This window comes from Sesamum indicum, linkage group LG1 (genome assembly GCF_000512975.1).
Source record: "Sesamum indicum cultivar Zhongzhi No. 13 linkage group LG1, S_indicum_v1.0, whole genome shotgun sequence".
Lineage (NCBI taxonomy): Eukaryota > Viridiplantae > Streptophyta > Magnoliopsida > Lamiales > Pedaliaceae > Sesamum > Sesamum indicum.
The window spans coordinates 16,275,231-16,299,956 of NC_026145.1; the positions used below are offsets into that span (position 1 = coordinate 16,275,231).

Consider the following 24,726-nt stretch of genomic DNA (forward strand, 5'->3'; position numbering starts at 1 on the left):
CACCCCCCCTCCACACCAGCCTTCTTCACCCCGTCCACTCACACAGAATCCGCTCTGGAATGGGTATACTATCACTGCCGCTGGTGACGGCCATTCTCAAGAAACCACCGAAGAGCTGCAGCCGCCACCTTTCCTTCCTCTTAACCGGAGGCCAGAGGATCAATCGCGGTTCGTCCCTCGTATTCCGGCCGAAGCGCTTCTCATCCGGCGCCCATTCTTCTTCTTCTGTTTCCACGCCGGTGGAGCAGGACAACCAGAAACCATCGTCATCGTTGTCATCATCTGCTCTCACTTTCCAGCAAGCCATTCAGCGTCTCCAGGTTTCGTGCACCCTCGTTTGTCATTGCATTCGTTATCTCTGTTATGTGCTTTCAGTTGCCTTTTGGATAACGTTTAGATTGGTCGAATACATGGGCATTGGGTTTAGTTTGGGTTCTTCTTGGTTATGGTTTAAACCACTTGTTTGTGAGTTGGGGTTTATAAGTACTAGTGGATCGTTGAAGAATTTTGATTGGTACATTATCTGTATCAGCCACCAGAATCTTTTTTGAATATGTGCAAGAAAAGTAGAAGAAACTTGAAATATCTCTGTTTGTGGCTGAATCTCTCTGTGTGTGTGTGTTTATGATGTTGTCTCTACTGTGTGTTTTTAAAGTTTGACTTCATATCTGCAGGAATATTGGGCCTCCGTTGGATGTGCTGTGATGCAATGCAGCAATACTGAGGTAATTTGAACTCCGCTATTTTGAACTCAGTTTTCCTTGTTCCTGGCAAGGACCGAAAATTACTATGTTATGTTGGTATGGGCTGAGTTTTAATTCCTTTTCTCCATACAATGTGGGATTATTATGTTTTATGATTTCACCTCTCTTTGTATCATCTGTTCTATTCCAATTTTCCTACACATATACCGGCTTCCTTTTAGTGTCTTGTTTACTTTCTGGTGATTGACAATGTTGAGCAGGTTGGAGCTGGAACTATGAATCCTCTTACATTTTTAAGGGTTCTTGGTCCAGAACCGTGGAATGTTGCGTAAGTAAGCTTTTGATACTTCCTGAAATTCATATGTTTTTGCTATCTCTATCTATGTCTCTGTTTCTCCCTACTCCCATTCGTCCCTTCTTTCCTGTGCCTCTCCTGACCTCTCACCCAAGAAGGAAAGAAATGATGTATTTCTCAGACTTCATTCAATCAGCTCTAATTTCGATGGAAAGTGATAAATAATGGAAATATTTACAGATATAAACATTGGCCTGTGCACTGATCATGACATGGCCTAAGATTTCATGTTATTGGAAAATTATGCTAGGTCAAATTTCACATGAAACTGTAGGATTTTGGTCTTGAACTCTTGATTATATCCTTGAAAGAGGGTGTGATCTAAAGAATGCGTGGATTTACACGAAATGTTCGCCTCAGTCTTCAAAACAATAAAATGAAAACATATCATCCCTAATTTCGTAATGTGATTATTAATGTGTTGGTTTCTGTTGGAAGGTATGTGGAACCTAGTATCCGGCCAGATGATAGTCGTTATGGTGAAAACCCTAACAGACTTCAAAGGCATACCCAATTCCAGGTGAACTTTGAGGCAGAACTATGATTCATTTATGAAACTGTTTGAAACTTTTCAAGTTGTATATTGGCTTTCAACATCCTATCATTTACTTTGCAGTGCTTACCTCAAATTTATCTCAGGTGATATTGAAGCCTGATCCAGGGAATTCACAAGACTTGTTCATTCGAAGTTTATCTGCCTTAGGTTCTATTTCCTATCAATCATTTTCCCTGATATTGTTTGTAGCATTAATATCTTTCAATTAGAGCAATTGTTAATATCACAGCTTACAGATTTGTTATCTCTATTATGCTTATTTGTTGATATTATGCCTAGTTCTGCATTGAATCTGCCATTACATGAATTATTCTTTTAATAGCGTTCTGAGAAGTATTCAGCAAAGCAGTAGCATATGGAGCTACCTTCAGGCTGCCATAGTTTTCCCACACAAGATTGTCACTTATGAGTGTTTATTGGTGTTGATGATTTTTCTAGAGGGAGAATAATGACAAATCTATAGTTGAGGGAAATAGAAGGAAGCGTTTAAGATTTTTTGCAATCGTGTGGTTTACATTGTTTATATGTGGTTCAGGGCTTGACTGAATATTGAGGGATTAGCTTTGCTTCTGTAGTGGTCTTAGGTTTAGGTTTCAACATCTACCTAAGTCATTGATGAAGTATAACACAACTAGTGGCTGGTACCAGAATGATAGGATGCTATACTTTCTTTGGAAGTTACTTTCTCTCACAAGATCAATTTAAAAGTATACATGATTTGTAATCGATTGTAGAATGAACTATCATATTGGTTGGTGGAAAACAATGAGAAATTATATGGATATTCTGGTTTTCCCTTGGCTTCTTTTAATGCGACTGTTTAAACCAAAGATTGTGACTGGACTTAGTTTTGTTTACAACAAAGAGTATATGTGATATAAGATTTTTTGCAATTGTGTGCAGTACATTCTTTATATGTGGTTAATGGGTTGATAGAATATTGAGAGATTAGTTGATGTAACCTAAGTCATTGTTGAAGTATACAATGACTTGGTTGATGTAAAACAATATGAAATTATTTGGATATTCGAGGTTTCGGTTGGCTTCTTTAGATGTGACAGTTTAAACCAAAGTTGACCTGGACTTATTTTTATTCACAACAATGAGAGTATATGTGATCTAAGAGTTTTTGCAATCGTGTGGTTTACATTGTTTATTTGTGGTTAAGGGCTTGATAGAATATTGAGAGATTTAGTTTTGCTCATATGGTGTTCTTAGGTTTAGGTTTCAACATATACCTAATTCATTGATGAAGTGTAACTCAACTGGTGGCTGGTACGAGAATGATAGGATGCCATACTTTGTTTCAAAGTTACTTTCTCTCACAATATCAATTGAAGAGTTTACATTATTTGTAAGTTGATTGAAGAATGGACTTTCTTATTTGTTGGTGTAACACCAATATGAAATTATTTGGATATTCCAGTTTTTGGTTGGCTTCAGTAGATGTGACAGTTTAAACCAAGGATTCTGACTAGACTTATTTTTAGGGACAACGAAGAGTATATGTAATCTAAAATTTTTTACAATTTTGTGGTTTACATGTCTCTATGTGGTTAAGGGGTTGTTAGAATATTGAGTGATTAGTTTTGCTGCTGTAGATGTCTTAGGTTTTGGTTTGAAATCTACCTAAGTCATTGATGAAGTATAAGACAACTTGTGGCTGGTACCATAATGATAGGATGCCATACTTTCTTTCGAAGTTACTTTGTCTGACAAGATCAATTTAAAAGTATTCATGATTTCTTTGTCAATTAGTTCCTCTATAAAGCATATATCCTGAGGTGGCAATTTAGTTAATCAATTGCTTCTTTCTGTGTAAGTCAACTATCCCTACAGAGAACTAATAATTTCAGTAATGAAGAGTTGTTTGCTTTAATATTTTATTATGGCAAGATGCCGCCTAATCTATGAAAGCTTATTTTATATTTATTCTTTATATTTCCTGAACCTAAATTTTCACTTTAATGGTTGATAGGTATTAATGTTAATGATCATGACATTCGTTTTGTCGAGGACAACTGGGAGAGCCCGGTGAGGCTTTGTGACTAGGACATATCTGTTATTGCTTGTTTAATTAGCTTACTGTTCTGCTACCGTTGTTTCTTGTTTGCCATTTCATTTTTCCCTGATTATGAGCTTTATATTGTTTTAACAAACGCTTCTCATCTTTCAATTTCTACTAGGTTTTAGGCGCCTGGGGACTGGGATGGGAAATTTGGATGGATGGAATGGAGATTACTCAATTCACATACTTCCAGCAGGTCCTCTCTTACTCAGTAGAAACAACTCTTAACATTTACGGATTATGGATTTTTACTTAACAAGATTTTGATCCTCTTTGAATTGGTCTATGTTCAGGAGCTTCTTCATCATATTCTGATTTTCTGGTGTCTAATTTGTTAATTTTCTTTCCCAATTCTAGGCTGGAAGTCTTCAATTGATGCCTGTCTCGGTTGAGATTACCTATGGTCTTGAAAGAATCCTTATGTTGCTTCAGGTTCTTCATTTGTCATCAATTATTGTGTCTTACATTATGTGTTTTAGACATGCTTGCCTGAAGTTTCTTGAAATTTCTTTGCAGGGAGTTGATCATTTCAAGAAAATACAATATGCTGATGGAATAGCATATGGAGAGCTTTTTCTGGAAAATGAGTTAATAAACTAATTAAAGTTTTACCATTTTCTTGATAACTGCTGGTTATGATGCACTACTCACATTGTCTTATTTATACCGTTACTCTACTCTGTGGGAATTGAATTTCTTTATTACTCATCAGTATGTGCTGTTCTGGCAGTATGCTGACGGAATAACATATGGAGAGCTTTTTCTGGAAAATGAGTTAATAATAAGCTGATTAAAGTTTTGCCCTTTTCTTGATAAATGCTAGTTATGGTGCACTTCTTGCATTATCTTATTTATACTGTTTCTCTACTCTGTTGAAGATGAATTTTCTTTATTTCTCATCATTATGTGCTGTTCTGGCATGTAATAGAAACTTTCACATGGTTATATGATATCATCTGTAAAGATTAGAACATTTTGTGTCATATCCTCCTTCTGGAGGCATATGTTGACTGCTCTTTCCTGCCCCTGTCTAATAGCATATGGTGATTATTCAGTTCTGCAATGTGCAGGAAACTGCTTGTAAAAATGTGTAGATGATACACTGTAGTTTAGCTGCTCTATACAAGGAATTATAACTTTCTAGCCTCATTTATTCATGGGTTTAAATTGCATTTGGTGTTCCATGGACTAATTACATTTATTGAAGTTATATGATGTCAATCATGGAGATATATACAAAGCTTTCCAGCTTGTTTTCGTGTTCTGTTAGATAGAGGAGGGAGACAATGAAGTATCTGACTTCAAATTTAGGGAGCCTTTTTTGTTTGCCACTTGAAATGTTTGCTTTTAAAGCATGCATTATTTGTCTCTTAGTTCTAAAATAGCAGAAAAGCTATCAGATAATATTTGATTCAACCAATGATAGGGAAGAGATAAAAGGGAAGGAATTATGGTATGTTTCATACTTGGATGGGTTCCAGCTTTGCTACTCCTGTATAACTTGCATATAAAATCTTCAAAGACATCCATAGGACTTTGGTACTTTTCACTTGGGCTGCTGGAAGACTAACTACATGTTACTAAGTCTTTGTGATATTAATGTTAGCACAAAGCCTTGATCTCCTTGCTTTCATTCCCATGCCCAATCTGTCTACTTTCCCTAATCTAGACAATGTAATTCATTTTTAAACACATTGCTTTTAATTGATATATCTGCCATGCATCTGAACATTTTTTCCTTAACAGTGTGCTTCATTTTCTGTGTGCTAACAATATGTAGCGACGATCTCTATGTGGTTATCTTTTTTTTTTCTTTATGTCTTCAAAACATTTTCTGCTTGCTCACACTTCATGCTTCTAATATCTTTCTGACTTTTTGAGAAAGGAAGAGTGATAACTTCAATTATCTGTTTCAGGAAGGAAATGAGTGCATATTATTTGGAGCATGCCAGTGTAGATCACATTCACAATCATTTTGATCTATTTGAGACTGAAGCTCGTCGTTTGCTTGACTCAGGCCTTGCAATTCCAGCGTATGTATCTTTACTTTCGTCCACCTTTATGACATGCAACAGTTCAGGAATTGTGTTTTTTTAGGTTATAGTTGATACATATCTATATTTCTTGGTCATGTTAGGTATGATCAGCTTTTAAAGACATCTCATGCCTTCAATGTCTTGGATTCCAGAGGATTTGTGGGAGTAACAGAACGTGCTCGTTATTTTGGTCGTATGCGTAGGTTAGTTATCCTGTTTGCATTGTATGATGTTGATTCAAGTGCTTATCTGCAACAGTTGTAATACAAAGCATGATTTTATCCATTTTGGATTCGGGAAATATGTTCTTTTCTCAAACATGTGAAATTGACTTGTCAAGATACTCTTCATTTTGCCTTTCGATTTACTTAGTGCTGTTAAACCTATTATAGTTGATCACAACTATCCTTACTATCTATCTCTTCTCACTCATTCAGATGCTCCGATATTTTCTTTCCATCAGAATAGTTGACACATACGAAATTACGTCTTGAAGTTTTGTCTCCATACTTTCAGTTTAGCACGTCAATGTGCACAACTCTGGTTGAAGACAAGGGAATCTCTTGGGCACCCCTTGGGTCTTGCTTCTCAACCTGAGCATCTTGGCTTTCAGAAAGAAGACATAGAGGAAATAAAGAAAAGGGTTGACTTGAGAACTTTATATTTGTTTGCATCACTTCTATACTTATACGATGTCAGTTATCTTGGGCTATCTGGAGCTTCATTTCTTATTCCACATTTTGTTCGTAAACTCAACATGCTTCATAATTCAACAAAAAAGAGTATCTGTTAAGAATACAAAAATGGGTAATTCAATACTTGGACCCTCATGGTGATGAATGAAGCATTAACTAACATTATTCGATTCTGCGTGGGAAGTGTGTATTGTGAAAAATAACTTCTCTATGAGCCAGTAGAGGGTGGTGATCATGAATTTTTTGTTTCTGTACTAAAGAAGAAAAGTAGGTAATGTACTTACAAGTAGATTTTTAAGAACTTTAGAACCTTTGGATTTTAATAGTAGGTGGTATTTAAGTCTCAAAAACTTCCTTTACATAATACTGAGAGCTTTGCAAAGGCACATGGTACTGCTACTTATTCCATCATTACCAGCTTGGATTTTGTTAGACATTGTCAAAGGTTGTCTGCTCCGTTTCTTTCTGGTTATCTTTTGATTTTAAGAACTTTACATGTAGTGCTTGTTTGAGTAACTCGTTAACACTGTCAACATAACCTATTCCACGTTCTTTTTTCTCATTATCTTTTACAGATAAATTCTTTCTCCTATATTCTTTATATTTATTTGCTTTGCTTTGTTAAAATTGAAAACTTAGGAGAAATAATCACTGTTTGATCATCTATAAAGTTTTTCACTAAGAGAGCTTCTTGAAGATCGACAGTTTTCCATGTGGCAGGAGATGTTTAGCAACTTTAAAATGGTTACCTTTGTAGAATGTCAGATTTTTGCTATATGCAGATTTTGTCTTGTTAGCTTTAGAAGAATATGAAAATATTTTGTTGAATTGAACAAAAATTGAGATATGTTACACTCTAGTTGAGTCTTTACTCTTTTTGTTCTCCATCCATAAAATACTTATTTGTGTGATTAGCTTCTGTACAATGGTGCTGGTGGAAGTTTTTTTACGCTCATGCTCTCTTTGTTGTCAATTGATAATACTCTCTTTTCCTGTTTTGTATAGGTTTCCTCAGAACCCCGAGCCTTTGTTCTCGAAATTGGGACAGAGGAGTTGCCGCCAAATGATGTGGTGAATGCTTGCAATCAAGTAATGTGGTTTTTCCTTGTAGAAGTCTTGCTTTAGTCTCTTATATAAAGTCTGTTTATGCTCCTGCCATATCTTTTCATCTTGATTAAGTCTTTGCTTATTTATTTTTACTGTTTCATCAAGCAGTAAATTTTCTAGAATCTATCTAATTTCTGCGATCCATTTTATTCATGATTGCAAAAAGGAGTTCTCTTGCCAACCATATCTGCTGGTTATTGCAGCTCAAAGATCTCGTCAAGCATTTGCTCGAAAAGCAAAGATTGAGTCATGGAGAAGTTAAGACATGTGGAACACCACGCAGACTTGTGGTATGTCTGAAGTCTTGTTGATGGTGCTTCTTTTTGGCTTTGCTTTATGGAGTTGCTTCTCCATCTTGACCTTGTGTGAAACTGCTTACTTAATATGCCTGGGTCTGTTTGCTCTTGCTAGTCCATATTTCATATGATTTAAGACCTCAAGCCATTAGAAAATGCGTTAGTGTAAGAAACTGATTTACATATCAAAAATTCTTTTTTTTTTTTAATTACAACATGCTCATTTTGGAAGAACCTCTTTCTTTTAAGAATCTTTAACTGACTTATACAACAAACAGTGGTTTTATCAAAAGTGATATCATCTCATCAAGATAAGCCCCTAACCTTTACTTGCTTTATATGAACTCAGGAATTTGTCACGATGTCTAATGATGATTGGCCTTGCTCAATAAGGGCGAGCAATATTTATTAAGCTGAGCAATTGTAGATGTAGACTGTTTTGTGGTGTTAGGCCTTCTAAGTTATGAATATACATGCAGGTGTCTTTTGTTATGAATTAAATGTAAACAATAATGTTTCATTATGTTACACTAATGTCCTGTTTGACCTTTTTGTCTTTAAGTCCACAGTATAATGAACAATCATGGTTTAACCAAAGAGATGGGTTTTTGTCTCTGATCTCATTCCTGATTGGACAGAAGATTTTCTTCGATTTTTAACAAGAGAAAGTTGCAATATGATGCTCCCTGGGGAAAAACACACTAACTGGCTGCAAGAATCTATTTGGCAAGTTGGGATTTTTGCTTTGCACTTTTGGCACATGGCCATTTTCCCTAAAAAAAATGCAAATTTTTCCTGGCCAACTTTTTCTTGTAATGCGTGGCAGAGGCTGAGATGACATGTCATAACTATTTGCTGCTCTTTTCCTCGTATTTGGTCATGCATTGAACTTTACTTTTATTCCACAGATGAACTTGTATCATATTTGCAAATTCTTAGTTTTCGTACTTCACTCACCTTACACAACTTATCATATGCAGGTTCATGTCCATAACCTATGTGATAAGCAGGTAGCTAATCAAGTTGAGGTTCGGGGACCTCCAGCATCAAAGGCATTTGATCAGCAAGGGAATCCTACCAAGGTCATCCTGTCCTGGAATTTATTGTTTTGGTTGTTTATTGAATTTGTCCAACGGTAAACATGATAAATGTTTAATCAACATCAGTGGAACTGTTTGGTCTAAGCTGTGTGCTCGAATTTAGGTAGGCAAGCCATGAAATGACCTCAGTACTTGTTTTTCTTGACATAATGTTTTCAACACAATCTACTCTGAAACGCTTTACCTTCATTATCATCTTCCACTTTCTTGATATCTTTTCAGGACAACGCCACTCTTTAAAGGCTTACCTCATTCTGGGTTGGAAACATATAAATTTTCCATTCTCTCTTCCCTTGAATGATTTTTTCCCTATTGTAAAAACATCCATGGAACTAAATTGTATCTTGAGTGGTCCTTGGTTACCTTTATCATCTATGGTTTCTAATTCTAGTCATTGGTCAGGCTGCTGAAGGTTTTTGCCGCAGAAATGGAGTGCCTTTAAGCTCCTTGTACAGAAGGGTTGAAGGTAAATTCCTTTTTACATGTGCTAAACTGAATCTTCCTATCCTAATCGACTCTTGTGGTTGATCTGGTTTATCCTTTCGTATCATCTGTTACCAGCTTGAAACATCTGTACTGTACCTATTCTTTAGCTGTCATTTGTCATTTTCATTAGGTTTTGTGGCTCTTTCTTGCTTTTTCACTGTCAAGCTTGGCATATGAGATATCTGGCTTGGCATTCACTCTCAAGCTAATTATTCTACATTGGCTTTGAAAACATTTCCTTTTTCATCTAGTTTTCTAATGATGAACATCAAGGGCCTGTCTATTGTGAAGTTTACAAAGCAATGATGCTTAAGAAATTTATGCACGAATGCTGTAAAAGAATATATTCACTGACATGCCAGGATGAGACAAAACCAAACTTTCCTATGGCTTGAACAAAATGGTCGAATTTCTTTTAATGAGGATTTCACTTGTGAGGCAATTTCACGTAGAAAATAGTTGATATATGACAGCATAATTAAGTAGTTCATGGTGCCTAAAGGGCACGCTTGATTCTTGTTCTTGCCATGTCTTAGCGGAGAAGGTTGATTTTAGAAGGTTCAAGCAATTTTTTTCCTTCTATTGTACTTCCTTACTATATCTGCACATACAAAAACTGACAACGAACGCAACATTATTTTGTCTCCGTTTCAAGATTTTTTTTCAAATGAGGCAAATATGTAAAATGCAAATTATATGTGAACATAGTAAAAATTACAACGTAGTAGGTTTCTGAAATTAGCTGAAAAAGATTATGTGAAGAAGCAGAAGGCAATGAAGAAAAGAGAAGTCTAGGAACCTCTGGAAGGTACAAGGACAACATGCAGGTACTTTTAAAGTACGAGCTCATGGCCTGTATGAATAAGGACAAATGATTTTACCTTGCAATATTGCCTGGGCGCAAATAATTTTAAGCAACAATTTGATCCTAAATTGAGACTTAAGGGAACAATAGTTGCTAATAGAAGTCATTGTTTAAGCTTATTGAAGATACTTTTGCAGTTATCAAACTGCTTGCCGTTATTACTTTCAGAAGATAGAAGTGCTGTTACTTAGCTGTTTCCCTCTCCGAAGGAGATTTCTCTTCCTTCTGTTTGTATTTTGGCCTTTATTCTTAATCTGTTTATCAAAATAAATTACTGCAGGTAAAACAGAATATGTCTATGTTCGTGCCATGGAGCCATCACGTCTTGCCCTGGAGGTACCCTACTATAACTTTCTTTTGATTGTTTTTCCTGTAGGCATCTTACTGATAACAGCCAACCAAATAAGAAAAAGAGAAAACAGAATCCATCATGTAACCTCCTTATGATTGTTGTCATGCAAGCTTCGCATGGGTGAATTGCTTTAAGACGTTTCTTAGTGCATATACTCATTTGAAGCTTGTTAATGAGCAACAGTGTCCAGTCCTACAAGGCTACAACACATGCACCTAGTAAGATAGTTGATGGGTGTCTGTTGTATTTGAATGAAATTCTATCATAATAAGAGGAAACTAGTGATCGTGTGTCCAAAAGATTTCTCCCACCATGTAAAATTTTCCTGTCTCGTGTTTGAATTTCCTTCTTGTTTTTTGCACCACACATTTCATTATCTCCTGCAAGCTTCCTAATACACTGGGCATCATGTTTATTTATTATACTACATCCAACAATTCAATCACATGACATGTGTCTGCTTCTATATCATTATTATGTCCAGTCAAGTTTGTTCTTGAGTATTCACTCACAGGGAAGTCTTTTACCTTGTGGTGTATGTCCACATATTTGCTATCTACTTTTTGGATGTGTTACCTATTCCTTTGTCATTGAACAGGTTTTATCTGAAGAGTTACCTACGAGCCTAAGTAAAATATCATTCCCTAAGTCGATGCGATGGAACTCTGAGGTTTGTGCTGCTCAACTAATGGAACTTCATCTGCTGTCTAATCTCTTTATCGTCTTTGGATTGTTTGTCACTTCCACTGCCGTTCTGGGTTTAGGTTTTCTGTCAACACTGCTTTTTGTTTATTTGTGTCATGCATTGCCCTGAGTATTTATTCATTATGTGGTCAGGATCGTGACAGGAGTAAGTACAAAGTAGGATCTGAACAGCATCGACATTAAATCTTGAGTTTGCTTTGTGCCTCTCACTCTTCCCGTGGAACCTAACATTTTTGGATTCTCAACTTTAGGCATGCATTATTTCTGCAAGTTTTGGCTTATTATATTCCATGTTATCATCTTTTATACGTAGATCTATGTATATGTATATACATTGAACACCTTTAACATAAGTATTTGCTTTCTAATTCTTTCCCTCTGTGTACGGGGGGAAATTAAAGAAAACAAAGAGATTGTTTGGCTAGTGATTATGTTGAAGATTAATTTCCTTGCATTACTGCCTTTTGCCAATGGAACATTTTATGTAATCTGTTTATGAACTTCTACATACATATCTGCTTTTTGCTCCTTTAGTTTATGTATGCATATGTTGGAAAATTGAAAGCCACATTGTTATTACAGGTCATGTTCAGTAGACCCATCCGATGGATATTAGCGCTGCATGGAGATGTAGTCGTTCCCTTCACATTTGCTGGAGTTCTAAGGTAAGTTAAAGATGTGTTTTATTCAAAAGTCTTTTCTGGCTTTTTGCTAGTTCCTTTTGAACTTGTCATGAAAGAAAATCACATGGTTTATCTGGTTTTTCTGCTTGATGTTGTTATTTTAATTTGGGATGTATATTTTACCTAGTATGTAAGTTGCTGCAATTGGCTGAAGTAGAGAAAGCAATGTGAATTAATGCGTGTTGCTTCTTGGAAAACTAGAAAAATCTTTCTTTGATCATGGCACTTATGCACTTCCACATATATTGCAATGGTATTCTAGTAATTGCATTTGAGTAAGATGGCTAAATATGCATGGCATAATGCAAACTACGCCATTGATGAAATGATTAGATAATAGCATGTTAGATTAAGTTTAATTGCTAAAGCATTGAATATTAGAAGAGAAGTAATGCAAGCTTTTGTATATGTCTCACATTTCAGAAAGATTTTTATTTATTCACAGCATCAGCAAGGACAGCAGTATTTCTATTCACATTTCTATTTTTAATATAAGTTTCTATTTACTAGAGCAAAAGGCATAAATATTTGTCCCGTCTACCATTGTGCCGGTCTAACTCATCATGCTTCTTCTATTTGTAGAAGTTAAAAATCATAAATCTTTAGTCGCTGTTATGGCCTTCTTTGATGTATCAATAGTCTGTGCAATCTCTTACTGTAGTTTCCTTTCTTTAACTTGAGAATGTTGTTTGTTCCCTTCATTCAACTTGAACCTTTTCTAAGATATTGATTTTATTTGTGTTCAATTGTTTGTTAAACAACTTTTCATAGGATACCTTTTGCGTCGAAAGCTAAAGCCATCATTGAAGAATTTTTACATTTTCATGGAAAATAATTTTTTTCTACATTGGAATTAGGCAACTGACCTCTCTACATAACATGAATTGGGGTAGAGTAGCAAATTTTAAAAGATTCAAGAATCCAGACTAAATAACTGTAGCCTCCGACTCAACCTTTTATCTTAACCGTTGATTTTTGGTTGTGTTGGTGGGTATCTAGTTCCGGCTACTACTCTCTTTCGAGTTAAGTGTTCTTTTTTCTTCCTTTTTATTTTTGGCAGGGTGGGTTGGGTTTGAGGGATAATGCAGCTATTCTAAGCGTCTTAAGCTTCTTCTATTCAATAGCATTGAGATATTTGTAATGAAGGCCAATTTACAGCCCTGGAAATTGCACGCACATCTTGTATTCTAGTTTCTTTGTTATTTATAGTTTTCATCTAGTTTCCTTTCACAGTGGGGATGTCTCTCATGGACTCCGAAATACTCCTTCAGCTACTATTAAGGTATGTCGGTCAACCATAAACATTTAATTATATGAAGTTTCACAACTCTTTCTGATTATTAGAAATTTCATTTTTCTTGTGCTTGGGAGTTGCAGGCATGAAAACAAAAAAAAAGTTGATACAACCAAAAAACTATAAGCTATATGAAACCATAGGCTTCATTAGAAGTTCTTGTCTGGGACTTATATTGTGTAATTCAGAACTTCACGGGATAAATGTTTCATCATTGTGTGATCAGTATGTTTGTGCACTGTTCACTATCCAATTAGAAGTTCAACTTCTGGGTTCTACATACCTGAAGATAAATTTGTCAATAAAGAAGGCATCTTTAGAATAGGAGTACCTATCGTTTGTCATTTTGCAAGTAATACTATGCTAGAAGGATCCAGATTCTGGTATTCCCCTCTTATTGAGCTAAGAGTTGATTTCTGACCTAACCAAACAGTGGTTTTGCTTTGACTGGTAGAATTTAAGAATCATTTTTCTTTTCTCCTCCCAGCTGTGAGTTTAAAGGAAATGATGTAAATAGGTGTCAAGGGAGAGTTGTTTTGTTAAAGTAGTTTTGCTTCTCCTATGGAAGTGGTTGGTTTAGTTTGTATGCAGTCTTTAATTTTATTATGACGCTCTTGCCTTTCTTTCAGCCATCTTAATTGCCTTTCTTGGTATTTATTAGAATACCAGTGGCTAGCAGGGTTACTTGAGTGAGGATTTTGTCGAATACTTCAAATATTCTAGCTATCAATAACATCTGCATTGCTGTATTGTATTTTTGAGTCTTTAATCCGTGATCACATGACAAGCTTAAAGGCTTACAACCAGGTTTCTTTTATTGTTCTTTTCTTGGTTATATTTATTGCCAAAAGACCGTGATCACATGACAAGCTTAAAGGCTTACAACCAGGTTTCTTTTATTGTTCTTTTCTTGGTTATATTTATTGCCAAAAGAGTGCCTTTCGTTGAACCAAATTGATGTCTGGTTGTTCTCTTGGATAAAATTGTTGATGCCAACAATATCTGCTGACTTTGTCTATTAGTACTTTATGCACTCTCTTGATACCAAATGTTTGACGTCGCTTAGAAATAGCATGTATCCTTCCTTTCCTGGAAGGTAAAAATTAATTATTTGTCTCTATTCTGTAACGATGTATACATATATTTTCTGGGACTGCAGGTAGAGAGTGCAGAATCTTATACTGATTTGATGCAAAATGCTGGAATAGCCATCGATGTTGAGGTGATTGATGTGAAAGTTCTCTTCTTTATTTATTTTTTCTTATGCTTGTAAAAATTCAATATATTCTAGAAGATAATGGGCTGGAAGTATTTGTTTTTGCAGCAACGCAAGAAGACAATTGTGGAGAAGTCTACTTCCATCGTCAAAAGTATTAATGGTTCTGTTGTAATGCAAAGTGGTTTGCTTGATGAGGTAAGAAAAGAGTACCTGCAGTTTTTTTGTTCTGGTTTTCCTCCTTGGAACAATTTGAAAACATTTTCTTTAATGTTTAGGTCGTAAATCTTGTTGAAGCACCTCATCCAGTTCTTGGCAAGTTTAGTGAGTCTTTCCTAAAGCTTCCAAAAGACCTCCTGATAATGGTTTGTCATTTGCTACTAATTAAAGCTAGATTTCTTCTCTTATTCTGTTTACGTGTTCTTTTCATCCTGCCTTTGCTTGCTTGTATTACTTGAGAAATTGATGAGCTTGTCCATTTCTGCACCTCATTTATTTTATAGCGTTTACTGCTTAATTTCTTGCTATACCTATAGTAACCTTCTATGATACATCCATGAACATGCATTCAGAATCATTCTTGTTATCAGGTATCTCATTTCATGAAACTGTGCAGGTTATGCAGAAACATCAGAAATATTTTGCAATAACCGATCAGGACGGAAAACTATTGCCATATTTTATTGCTGTAAGATATGCTAATCATATAGAAATGTTAAATTGGTAAACTTTTTCTGTTATGTCGCTATAATCGTAGCTGACCCCATTTGTTGGTTCAGGTTGCAAATGGACCAATTAATGAAATGGTTGTGAGGAAAGGAAATGAAGCTGTGCTCAGGTTGATATACTCGTCATTTTTACTGTTGCACCATTCATGGATTTTAACATCTAGAAAAACACATGCTAAATCAAAATGTTGTACTGAAAAATGTTAATATCAGAAACTAGAAATTCTATTCCCTGGTTATTCCAATGAGTTGAGCTATGAATTGAGTAAATAAGTATTGTCACAGGGCTAGGTATGAAGATGCAAAATTCTTCTATGAGTTGGACACGAGTAAGAGATTCTCTGAATTTCGGGACCAATTGAAAGGGATCCTTTTCCATGTAAGTTTCTTGCAGTCTCGATCTTTCTGTGGTACTTAGAAGGTTCTCAATGGAGAAACCAGAAAGTCTCATTATTATTAGTGTATAGGAGAAGTAAAAAACAACTGATCCTGCATGATTTTGAATAGACGACGATTCTGTATTATTGATCCCATGATAGAAGCATCAGCTTTCCAAAATGTTCATCATAGCTGCACAAGAGTTAGGAATTTAGAATCTGTAGATATTCTTTATACTTTGCTGCAATATATGTCCTAATATGAGTAATAAACAGGAAAAGCTGGGGACAATGCTGGACAAGATGACACGTGTACAAGGTCTGGTCACTGAGGTGGGCTTGTCGTTGGGGGTAACTGAAGATACGCTCCAAGTCATTAAGGACGCTGCATCATTAGCAATGTCAGATCTTTCATCTTCAGTTGTGACAGAATTTACCTCCCTTGCTGGGGTAATGGCGCGACACTATGCTCTTAGAGATGGCTATTCAGAGCAGGTTGTGAGCTGGATTCTCTCTTCTTCAATTTGTCTTAAAAGATCTAATGCAATTCTCTATTATTCTTCTCTACTCTCAATGGAGCCTTTTCTGTGGTGATTCTTTATCTGCTGCCACCTATTCTATCCCCTTTAGGACTTGGAGGTTGGAAAGATGTGTCTGACATTAATGCTAACTCCAGCAGATAATTTGACTCCTTGATGTCTCTGTATGGTTTAGAGAAACGTGATTCTTTCATTTCTTATAGCCTAATAACAAATCTCTGAGTTTGACCTAGGTTCATACTGTGTAGATACTCTTGAGTCGACTAAGTTTAGATCAACTTTCATGACTCGAATTTGTTCCTTTTGTAAGATGTGGTGAATTGATTTTTATTTATTTTTAATTAAACCACCTGGAGGTGAGGGGAGTTTTTTTGAGTCCCCAATCCTTCTATATTAATTCAGATGTGGTAAATTGATTAATGATAGACTTCTGTAAATGACATACTTTCCCTTTGGTTCTACTTCAATAAAGTCTGACTCACCAAAGTAGGAAAAGGAAAAATCCAGCTGGGTGTACAAGGGATTGATATTTTCATTTTTGGTTTTCAGCCTTTCTAGAAGGTTTCTTTCTGTTTGACGCCCCCTTTTCATCTGAACATACAAGATGCATATGCATTGTATTAGTAGCTAAATGTCCAAAATCTATTACAAGGTGAGTCTTCATTTTCTCTAAGCAGTCATTATTTCTTTTTTATTTATCAGATTGCTGAGGCACTGTTTGAAATTACGCTTCCACGATTTTCGGGAGATATAGTTCCAAAAACTGATGCTGGAACAATATTGGCAATAGCAGATAGGTATAACACAAGCTACTCTATTTCTTTGTGCTACTCCCTGTGTTGTTTGGTTAAATGTCCCAGTATAATGTGTGGTACTCTGCTATTAACTTCTGCATTTTCTGCACACTGCTTTTAATTTTTGCGTTTCGCTAATTATCTTCTAATACATGTTTATATTAGTTTATGCATCTAAACTACTCGGATCTTCTTTTGTTTCTTATGTCTTTCATCCTCTTCAGAGATGGCAAAATGGAGATAGGTATAGTGAAGTAGTGCCGAGAGGCAAAACAACTAGGAAACGTCCAATGGCACACTCTTGAAGTTGCAAATGCAACACTTCTCATCCAGTGAAAAAAGTTTTTAGTTAAGCTGGGAACTATTCTTTCAACAAGTTATTTGTCATCTAACCAGATCTTTATCTTTATTCTGGATGCATATTATTCAACATATAGATAGTGATATTTATGAGATTATTGGAGTAAACTCTAAACTTGTAAGAGAAATAGGAAAGGAATATAATCAAAATAATGTGCTGGTTAACTAATCTTTACCTCTCTTTCAAAGAACTAAATGAAAACATTTTGCCTGTAGGAAAGGTGTTGGTATTGGGGGCTGAGTGAACATCTACTGTCTTTGAGCGATTGATAGTTTATTGGCCCTATTGGCATTGAGTTCGCTAAGATTGCAAGATTAATGGATCTTCCTCCCAATACCTTCCTAGCGCAATTACATGTTCATGTATGAGAAATAACAATAAAGGTCAGGAAACCAAATTTCTTATGCATGAACATGTTCATGCATTTGTGTTATTTGGATGTAACAAGGAAGAAGTTTTGGACGGAAAGCAGAAATTTCATAGCATGAAGATTGGTGGTTGTCATTTATTAAGGGGATTCCCTTTCAGGTTTACATGTACAATCAGTCTGTTTGGTGTTTTCCGTACAAATAAGATGGTCATTTTGCTTGACATTTTTGAAGGCTCAAAAGATAATCAAGCATTAAAAATCAGCAGTTTTAATTTTGATGAATGTGTATAAGATCTGTCACATTTGCTACTATACAATAGAAGGCTTACTAGTTCCAGCGATCTTAGCTTTCTATTTTCAGTAACATATCTTCTTGAGCTGGCCCTTTTATGTTGTTTTAAAAATATTCTGAGCAATCCCTACTACATCGTATTTTGAACCACGGCCATCACTGAAATGATGATCCCAAATACCCATTTTCGGACAACCTTATGATGCATCCCAAATTTTGGTAACACAAAACATTTGATGTTCAAATAAAATTGTCTACCTACTAATTCAAGCATGTCCATGGAACATACAGCTTCCAACACCTGTAACAGTCCTGTAAAATAATTAAATAGATTGATGTTTATTTTGAGTATGTATCCCTTATTCTAGTTGCTGTTTTGATTTTTTCTGCTAGATTTTCGTTTCCTCTTTCTTTTCTTTTTCACCCAATTCCTTTTATACAGGTTGGATAGCCTTGTAGGATTGTTTGCTGCTGGTTGTCAGCCGACCTCCACCAATGATCCCTTTGGCCTGCGAAGAATCTCTTACGGTCTAGTATGCCTTAATCAATGTAATAATTGAAATCTCATTTCATATTGGGATCATTGGAATAATGTTTCCTTCATGATTTGCAGGTGCAACTGTTAGTAGATACCAAGAGGAATTTGGAGCTAAGGCATGCTCTTGAACTTGCTGCTGCAGTTCAGCCCGTGAAAGTAGAAGCACAAATAATAGATGATGTAAGATGTTTATTTCCTGCTGCAAACTTTCTATGAGAGCAATTGCTGATGGTCTGCTGTTATCCAATTGCCACAGGATATGAGTGATGTAGTGTTTATTTTCCTCTTATTTCAGGGGTATCCATTTCTTTGTATTCCATCTCGTTTCAGGATATCAGTTCTTTGCTGTTTTATGTTTTTGATCACATGATGATCTATTACATTTCACATTTTTTTAACAGTTGATGAATGTGCACAGTTGCAACTTTGCAGAAAGCTGCATCTGATGAATTGTTAGTGTATTATAGGACCTTTACCTTTCGACACAGGATAAAATTCATCTGCCGCACATGCATAGTATTCTACTCATGATGTGAATAAAAATTGACAGTTTCCTCTCTCGTTTTAGGTACATCAATTTGTGACAAGGAGACTTGAACAACTTTTGGTATGTTGATCTTTTATCTGCGAATCATTTTCTGTGAGGACTTGTTGCTCTTGATTATTGATCTTCCTCCAGCTATAAGACCGTGTTCTGAATTTGTCGATCATGTCAAATGGTTATTGTTGGTTGAGCTGGAACCACCAGTCTGGTTGATAAAATAACTCCTGTTAGAAGAGAAGTTCTAGCAGTCTTGCTTTTATATAGAAAGTGTAAGGAAAAAACCATGCGTTTAAGGCAGAGTTTAGATGACATATTTTCCTTGCTGGATATTGTTTTGTAGATCTCTTCTAAGGGTTTGCTTCAGATTATCTGAAGTTATGTTCTAGCTATGACTTTTGTAGAGTTCACCTTGCTCTTGTGGTTATTTGCCTTTTATTCAGTCGATAATGTAACCGATCAGCTTTATATTATCTTAGAATGATGTCAAAGCTTTTCATTCTCTATTTCATACTATTTTGACGATCTTTTGAGTTTAACCCATATTTGACAGATGGATCAAGGAGTGAGTCCAGAAGTAGTCCGTTCTGTTCTAGCACAGCGTGCAAATCGGCCTTATCTGGCAGCAAAGTCTGCATATAAAGTAAGTTATGGCATTCTTCTTGTGTATTTGCATGTATTTACCCAAGTGGTACCCAGGTAGATATAGAAGTTATAAACTAGTCTATAAAGTTATGTCAGAAAGATAGTTGGTTGTTCATGGTTGCCAACGGCATGTTTAGTCAACAAATGCAACAGTTACCTTATCTAGTATGTAATTATAATCTTTGTTTTAAATCTACTTTCTGTTCTATGTGACTCTAGAATATGAATGTACTTTGAGTTTTAGGTCTGCTTGCTAGTCAAGAAGAACTTACTGAAGTTGAGTTCTGTCAATTATTGGTGATCTCATTCATCTGAAATGATAATTTGCATAGACAGATGCACTGCCCTTTACCTTTTAAGATTATTGACACTTACCAGCCTCTGCCAAAAAGTAATTTTCTGATGCAGTTTCTTCAGAAACATTTTGGTCATGTCACTAACTCTATCTTGTGCTCCATATAAAATTTCGTGTTTCACATTTGAGTCTTGTCTGTAGAACTTATATTGTTCTTCTGTTAATGAATCAGACTTTAGCATGAAGTCTCACATTGTCGTGTCAAAATTAAGTTTACCGAACAACTGCCTGTTGGCTGTTGGATGCTTTTCCAATTCTATGAATAGGAAGACATACGAGTTTTGTTGTCTATGGGTATGAAATATCTCTTCTTTTGTTTTCCCCTTGCTTTCCAAATTGCAGATGAAAGCTTTGTCAGAAGGTGAGCTGCTGCCCAAAATTATTGAGGCATATTCTCGCCCAACGAGAATTGTTCGTGGAAAGGATGTTGCTGATGATCTGGAGGTGCCTAGCGATAACCTATTTACTTTTATTGGCAACCCTTTTTTAGTTTTCTCTCAGTCAACATCAATGACAGATAATATAAGACTTGAGCGTTCATGAAAAATGTTTTGGGGTCCAAATTGGAACTTAATGTGTTTCCCCTTGCTGCTCGTGCTTTAAATTGCCCATGCATGTTTTACAAGTTGATTGTTTTGGTTGGGCTGGTTTCCTCAATGCTTCTTAGTGTGAGAGGACATTCACTATCAGAGGACCTTGCATGGAGTGATTGCTTGTGGAAGCTTAATAAAATTGTTTAATGCATAAGGATCTTTTTAGTCAGGTGGCAGAATTCCCAGTATCTTTCCTAATGCATATTCCATTTTTCTTTGTCATTTTGAGTAGATTATTATCTCGCGGTGTAGTTAGTTGCCTACCTGTTTTTGCAAATATATTTCCAAAGTAGCAGCAAAAAACGGAAGTGTTCAAAAGCTTCATAAATTGCTATGCAAAATTCATAGAAACACTGATCATAAAGATGCACATGAATCACAATGATGCATTTCATGTTTATGTGCACATCCACATTTCTTCCATGCCACTGCAGCCGTGTGTTCTTTTTCATAACTTTTTTTCCTAAGCTGGGATTTATCATAATCATGTAGAAACGGAAAAGGAATAAAAGTATCTACACAGTATTAAGTTACGATGGTGCTTGTGAGATATCTGTTTTGGGAATCTGCAATTCCACTTTTAGTTACACATCTGAATGTTTGCCATATACATAAGAAATGAAAAACATTGGAGGCTGGTATTTCTGTTGCCCATATGGTTTGTTTTCACTTTCTCCTAAATGTAAAAAGCGCATTCTCTGTTATAGGTGGATGAGGCAGTCTTTGAGACAAAGGAAGAGAGAGCTTTATGGAGCACATTTACATTGTTGAGGAGTAAAATTCATCCTGGTACCCTCATCTTTGATAAGTACTTGTTTTTGTTATTTTGATTCAGCTGCATAACTCATTCTGCTGTTTTTATTTTACCATCCTCTTACATCACTTACATGTCCATTTTGTACAGACATGGAAGTGGATGATTTTGTTGAAGCATCTTTACCTCTACTACAACCGCTCGAGGATTTCTTCAATCATGTATTTGTTATGGTGGTATGTTCCCTTAGTTTGTTATTCCTCATAGATTATATATGCACGGACATATTCATATCTCTATCCATATCTATATTTATATCTATGTTATTATAAAAGTATAAATATGCTCACGGGTTTCATTTATTTTATATTCGATCAAAATATCATTATAGTTATGCTATCTAGTGGTATTTGTGTAAATTAATATCATAATTGGATAAAACTTAGTTCTAATGATATCTTGATTAATACAATATATTAATTGGACACATAAAATGCACCTTATGAATGAAATTTTAAAAGCTCATAAATTGTAAATTCATTTCTAGTATTACTAAATTCCCATAATTAATTCCCTATGTACAACTCCTGGTATGTATTTTTTTTTATTTATTTTGAAAATCCATAAATTTAATCTAAATCGAAATCTAAATTTAAATCTATTACAAGAGTATGAATATTATAAACTATTTTATGTTTCTTAGTTTTTTCTTAAATAAAAAAATTTACATGAAAGCCATTAAAATATTAATTAGTAATGTCTTGATTCTTGTAGAGCAAAATTTAGAACTTTGTATTGAAAAATAATAAATACTTGTATAGACATTTTTTCGTACAAATTCCTTTTACAAAAATTTGATTAGAGAAACATAAAAAAACACGTATCTTTTCCCAAACCCATGGCACCTCCTCCCCGCTTGCCCCCTCCCCATTGATCCGTTCCGTATTAACCCCTCAGCATCCCTTGTGACCTGTCAACTCCCTCCACCCATACACACACACAATCGGTTCTCCCTTGCAGGCGTCGCAAACACGGCGTCGGATTTCTTTTATCGAACTTTTTCCATGTATGTGTATATATATATACACACACATAAGTATATATATTTGTTGCATATATATTTATGTTAATATTAATATATATTAATGATATATAAAAATTTGTCTATATATGTGTTTACATATAATATAAATTAAATTAATATACTATTATGTTTATATTAAAATTTTGTGATATTTATTAGTCTAATTCATTTCACTTGGACGTTGATTTAAATCAAGCTGTTTATTTTATATTAGGTCTTAACTGTTAATTTAGATAAACTAATATCAACCGTGGCTGATGATAGATAAAATCAAGTGGTTCATAAATTATTAAGGTATAAAAAATTATTTGTTCTTAGAAGTCATGAAAACTCGCACAGGACGCATGTGATACACTGTTGGCTTATTTACCCTTATTTAAAGTAATAAGGTTCTGTTTATAGTAATACAATAAATTAAAATGCATGTCTCAACATAAACATTGGATCTCCGCAAAATTAATTTTTGGCGAATCCAACTCATTACAATTTATTATTAACAAAATTATGTAATGTAATGTAATTTATTCATGCACTAGAAGAACAAAATTATTCCTTATGAATATTATAAAAAATATATTAACTTTAGAATTAAAAGTATTTCAATATAATTCTAATGAATTTATTTATTTATAGTTATTTCTATAAATCTATAGAATTTATTATTTCTATATATTACCATTTTCATGTTAAAGAAAAAGTACAATTGACAAGCATCAACTTAAAAGAATAATATGGTTTTAAAATTCTGTCAATTGTTATAATTTTATATTGTATATTATATTTTTCTGCATGCAACGCACATGTTCTTTTTTCTTTTACTAGTATACTAAAAATGCCAGTCCCATCAAATTTTCTTACCCATTGATCATGTTCCTCAGCCAGGTGTGTAGAAGGATGTATTTCAAGTTCTGGTTTTGGGAGTGCACATAGCACTTGTAGAATCATATTATTGCTGCTTCATCTTCTAACGAATCTCATATGCTATGTCTTACAATTAAGTACGTGGGATGAGGTTTCATGAAGTTTGTATTATGTGCTCTGAACTCTATTTGCAGGAAGACGAAAGAATCAGAATGAACAGGCTCGCACTCCTGCGAAAAATTTCAGATCTTCCAAAGGGAATAGCAGACCTCTCAATTTTGCCAGGTTTCTGAGAATTGTTACTTTCAATTTAGAAAAGATAAAAAAAATTGAGTTTGACGCCATAGAAGTGGCAAGGAAGAGGAAGGTGAGAACAACGGAGCACCAATCAGCACACTGGTTTCTCATAGGTTGGAAACACAAGTAAATATTGTGTGGAATATTAGTCTGCATGGAGCTGAGATCCAACCAGGGCCGTCTTTCGTTCAATCCATTTCATGCCAGCCCTCTTGCACAAGGAATGAGTAAATGGTGGTTGTTATAAGAGTCGGCTTTTCAGATGAAGCTGTCATTCTTTCTAGGCTCAGTTTTGGTGTTGGATTTTGAGTCGAACTCGTGTATATTACTTGTAAGAGAAGTATTTGAGTGTATCTTTAAGAGGATCATAGTAGAAGATTTTCTTTTTGCAAGGATTTATAATAGGAACTGTTAAAAAATAATATGGGCTTTATTTATAGTAGGAATTAAATTTGTACCAGTTAATGTGGTTTTAATTATATTTTTTATGTTGGGTAGTTTTCCTTGTGAAGGAGACAAAGGTAGTTTGCTGGTAAGTATGTGGTGCTACTCATTTATATATCTTATATTAAGGTAGGTCCTTTTTTTAAATTTGTATATATATATATAAATATATGATGAAATTATGAGTAATATATAAATAGGGTATCTAATAAGTAGGTTCATGTATGAATGAGGTTGATAAATAGAGAGTTTTTTCTTTTCTAAATTGGTGAAAGAGTTCAATCTTTAGTCTTATCACAAAGTTTTGTTCCTCCTATTTTCTCTTTACGTAATTTTGGATGCATAAAAAATATATTATTTTTTTCGGTAATTGTAAATTTTATTAATGAAAAATAATAGTACAACACGGTTCAAGCATCAGAAGTTCCTTCAAATCAAGAGATTCTCCATAGTTTATAAAATCCCTGTGTCTAGCAGTTGAGGGGAGATTGTGATTAAGTATAGCAAATCTAATCTCATAAATTATAATTTTTACAAGTGTTAATAAGAGTGGCTGGGGGGCTGAAAGATCCATAGATTCAGATCCATAGATTCTGCTCTTGCCATAGGTGATAAACGAAGGAAGCCAACAATGC

The 24,726-nt window shown here is 34.9% G+C and overlaps 1 protein-coding gene across 3 annotated transcripts; it reads left to right on the top strand.

Moving 5' to 3' along the window:
- Nucleotides 1–24,112, top strand: LOC105170262 (glycine--tRNA ligase, chloroplastic/mitochondrial 2). Of its 3 annotated transcripts, XM_011090941.2 has the most exons (36): nucleotides 1–320; nucleotides 675–725; nucleotides 965–1,032; nucleotides 1,498–1,579; nucleotides 1,699–1,762; nucleotides 3,594–3,649; nucleotides 3,802–3,879; nucleotides 4,041–4,115; nucleotides 4,200–4,270; nucleotides 5,600–5,716; nucleotides 5,821–5,922; nucleotides 6,236–6,362; nucleotides 7,420–7,503; nucleotides 7,725–7,811; nucleotides 8,798–8,899; nucleotides 9,320–9,383; nucleotides 10,549–10,604; nucleotides 11,219–11,290; nucleotides 11,908–11,990; nucleotides 13,242–13,290; nucleotides 14,462–14,524; nucleotides 14,627–14,716; nucleotides 14,797–14,883; nucleotides 15,135–15,206; nucleotides 15,298–15,356; nucleotides 15,532–15,625; nucleotides 15,900–16,118; nucleotides 16,865–16,959; nucleotides 18,422–18,512; nucleotides 18,593–18,697; nucleotides 19,086–19,124; nucleotides 19,612–19,701; nucleotides 20,401–20,502; nucleotides 21,359–21,440; nucleotides 21,556–21,641; nucleotides 23,545–24,112. In XM_011090941.2, exons 1-36 carry the CDS (start codon nucleotides 60–62, stop codon nucleotides 23,641–23,643), a joined length of 3,222 nt encoding a protein of 1,073 aa, XP_011089243.1. In that variant the 5' UTR covers nucleotides 1–59; the 3' UTR covers nucleotides 23,644–24,112. The 3 variants fall into 3 exon arrangements, 2 of the variants coding, with proteins under 2 accessions (XP_011089243.1, XP_020552867.1); XM_020697208.1 differs by lacking the exon at nucleotides 1–320 and having other exon boundaries at nucleotides 965–1,036; XR_848480.2 differs by lacking the exons at nucleotides 20,401–20,502; nucleotides 21,359–21,440; nucleotides 21,556–21,641; nucleotides 23,545–24,112 and having other exon boundaries at nucleotides 18,422–18,507.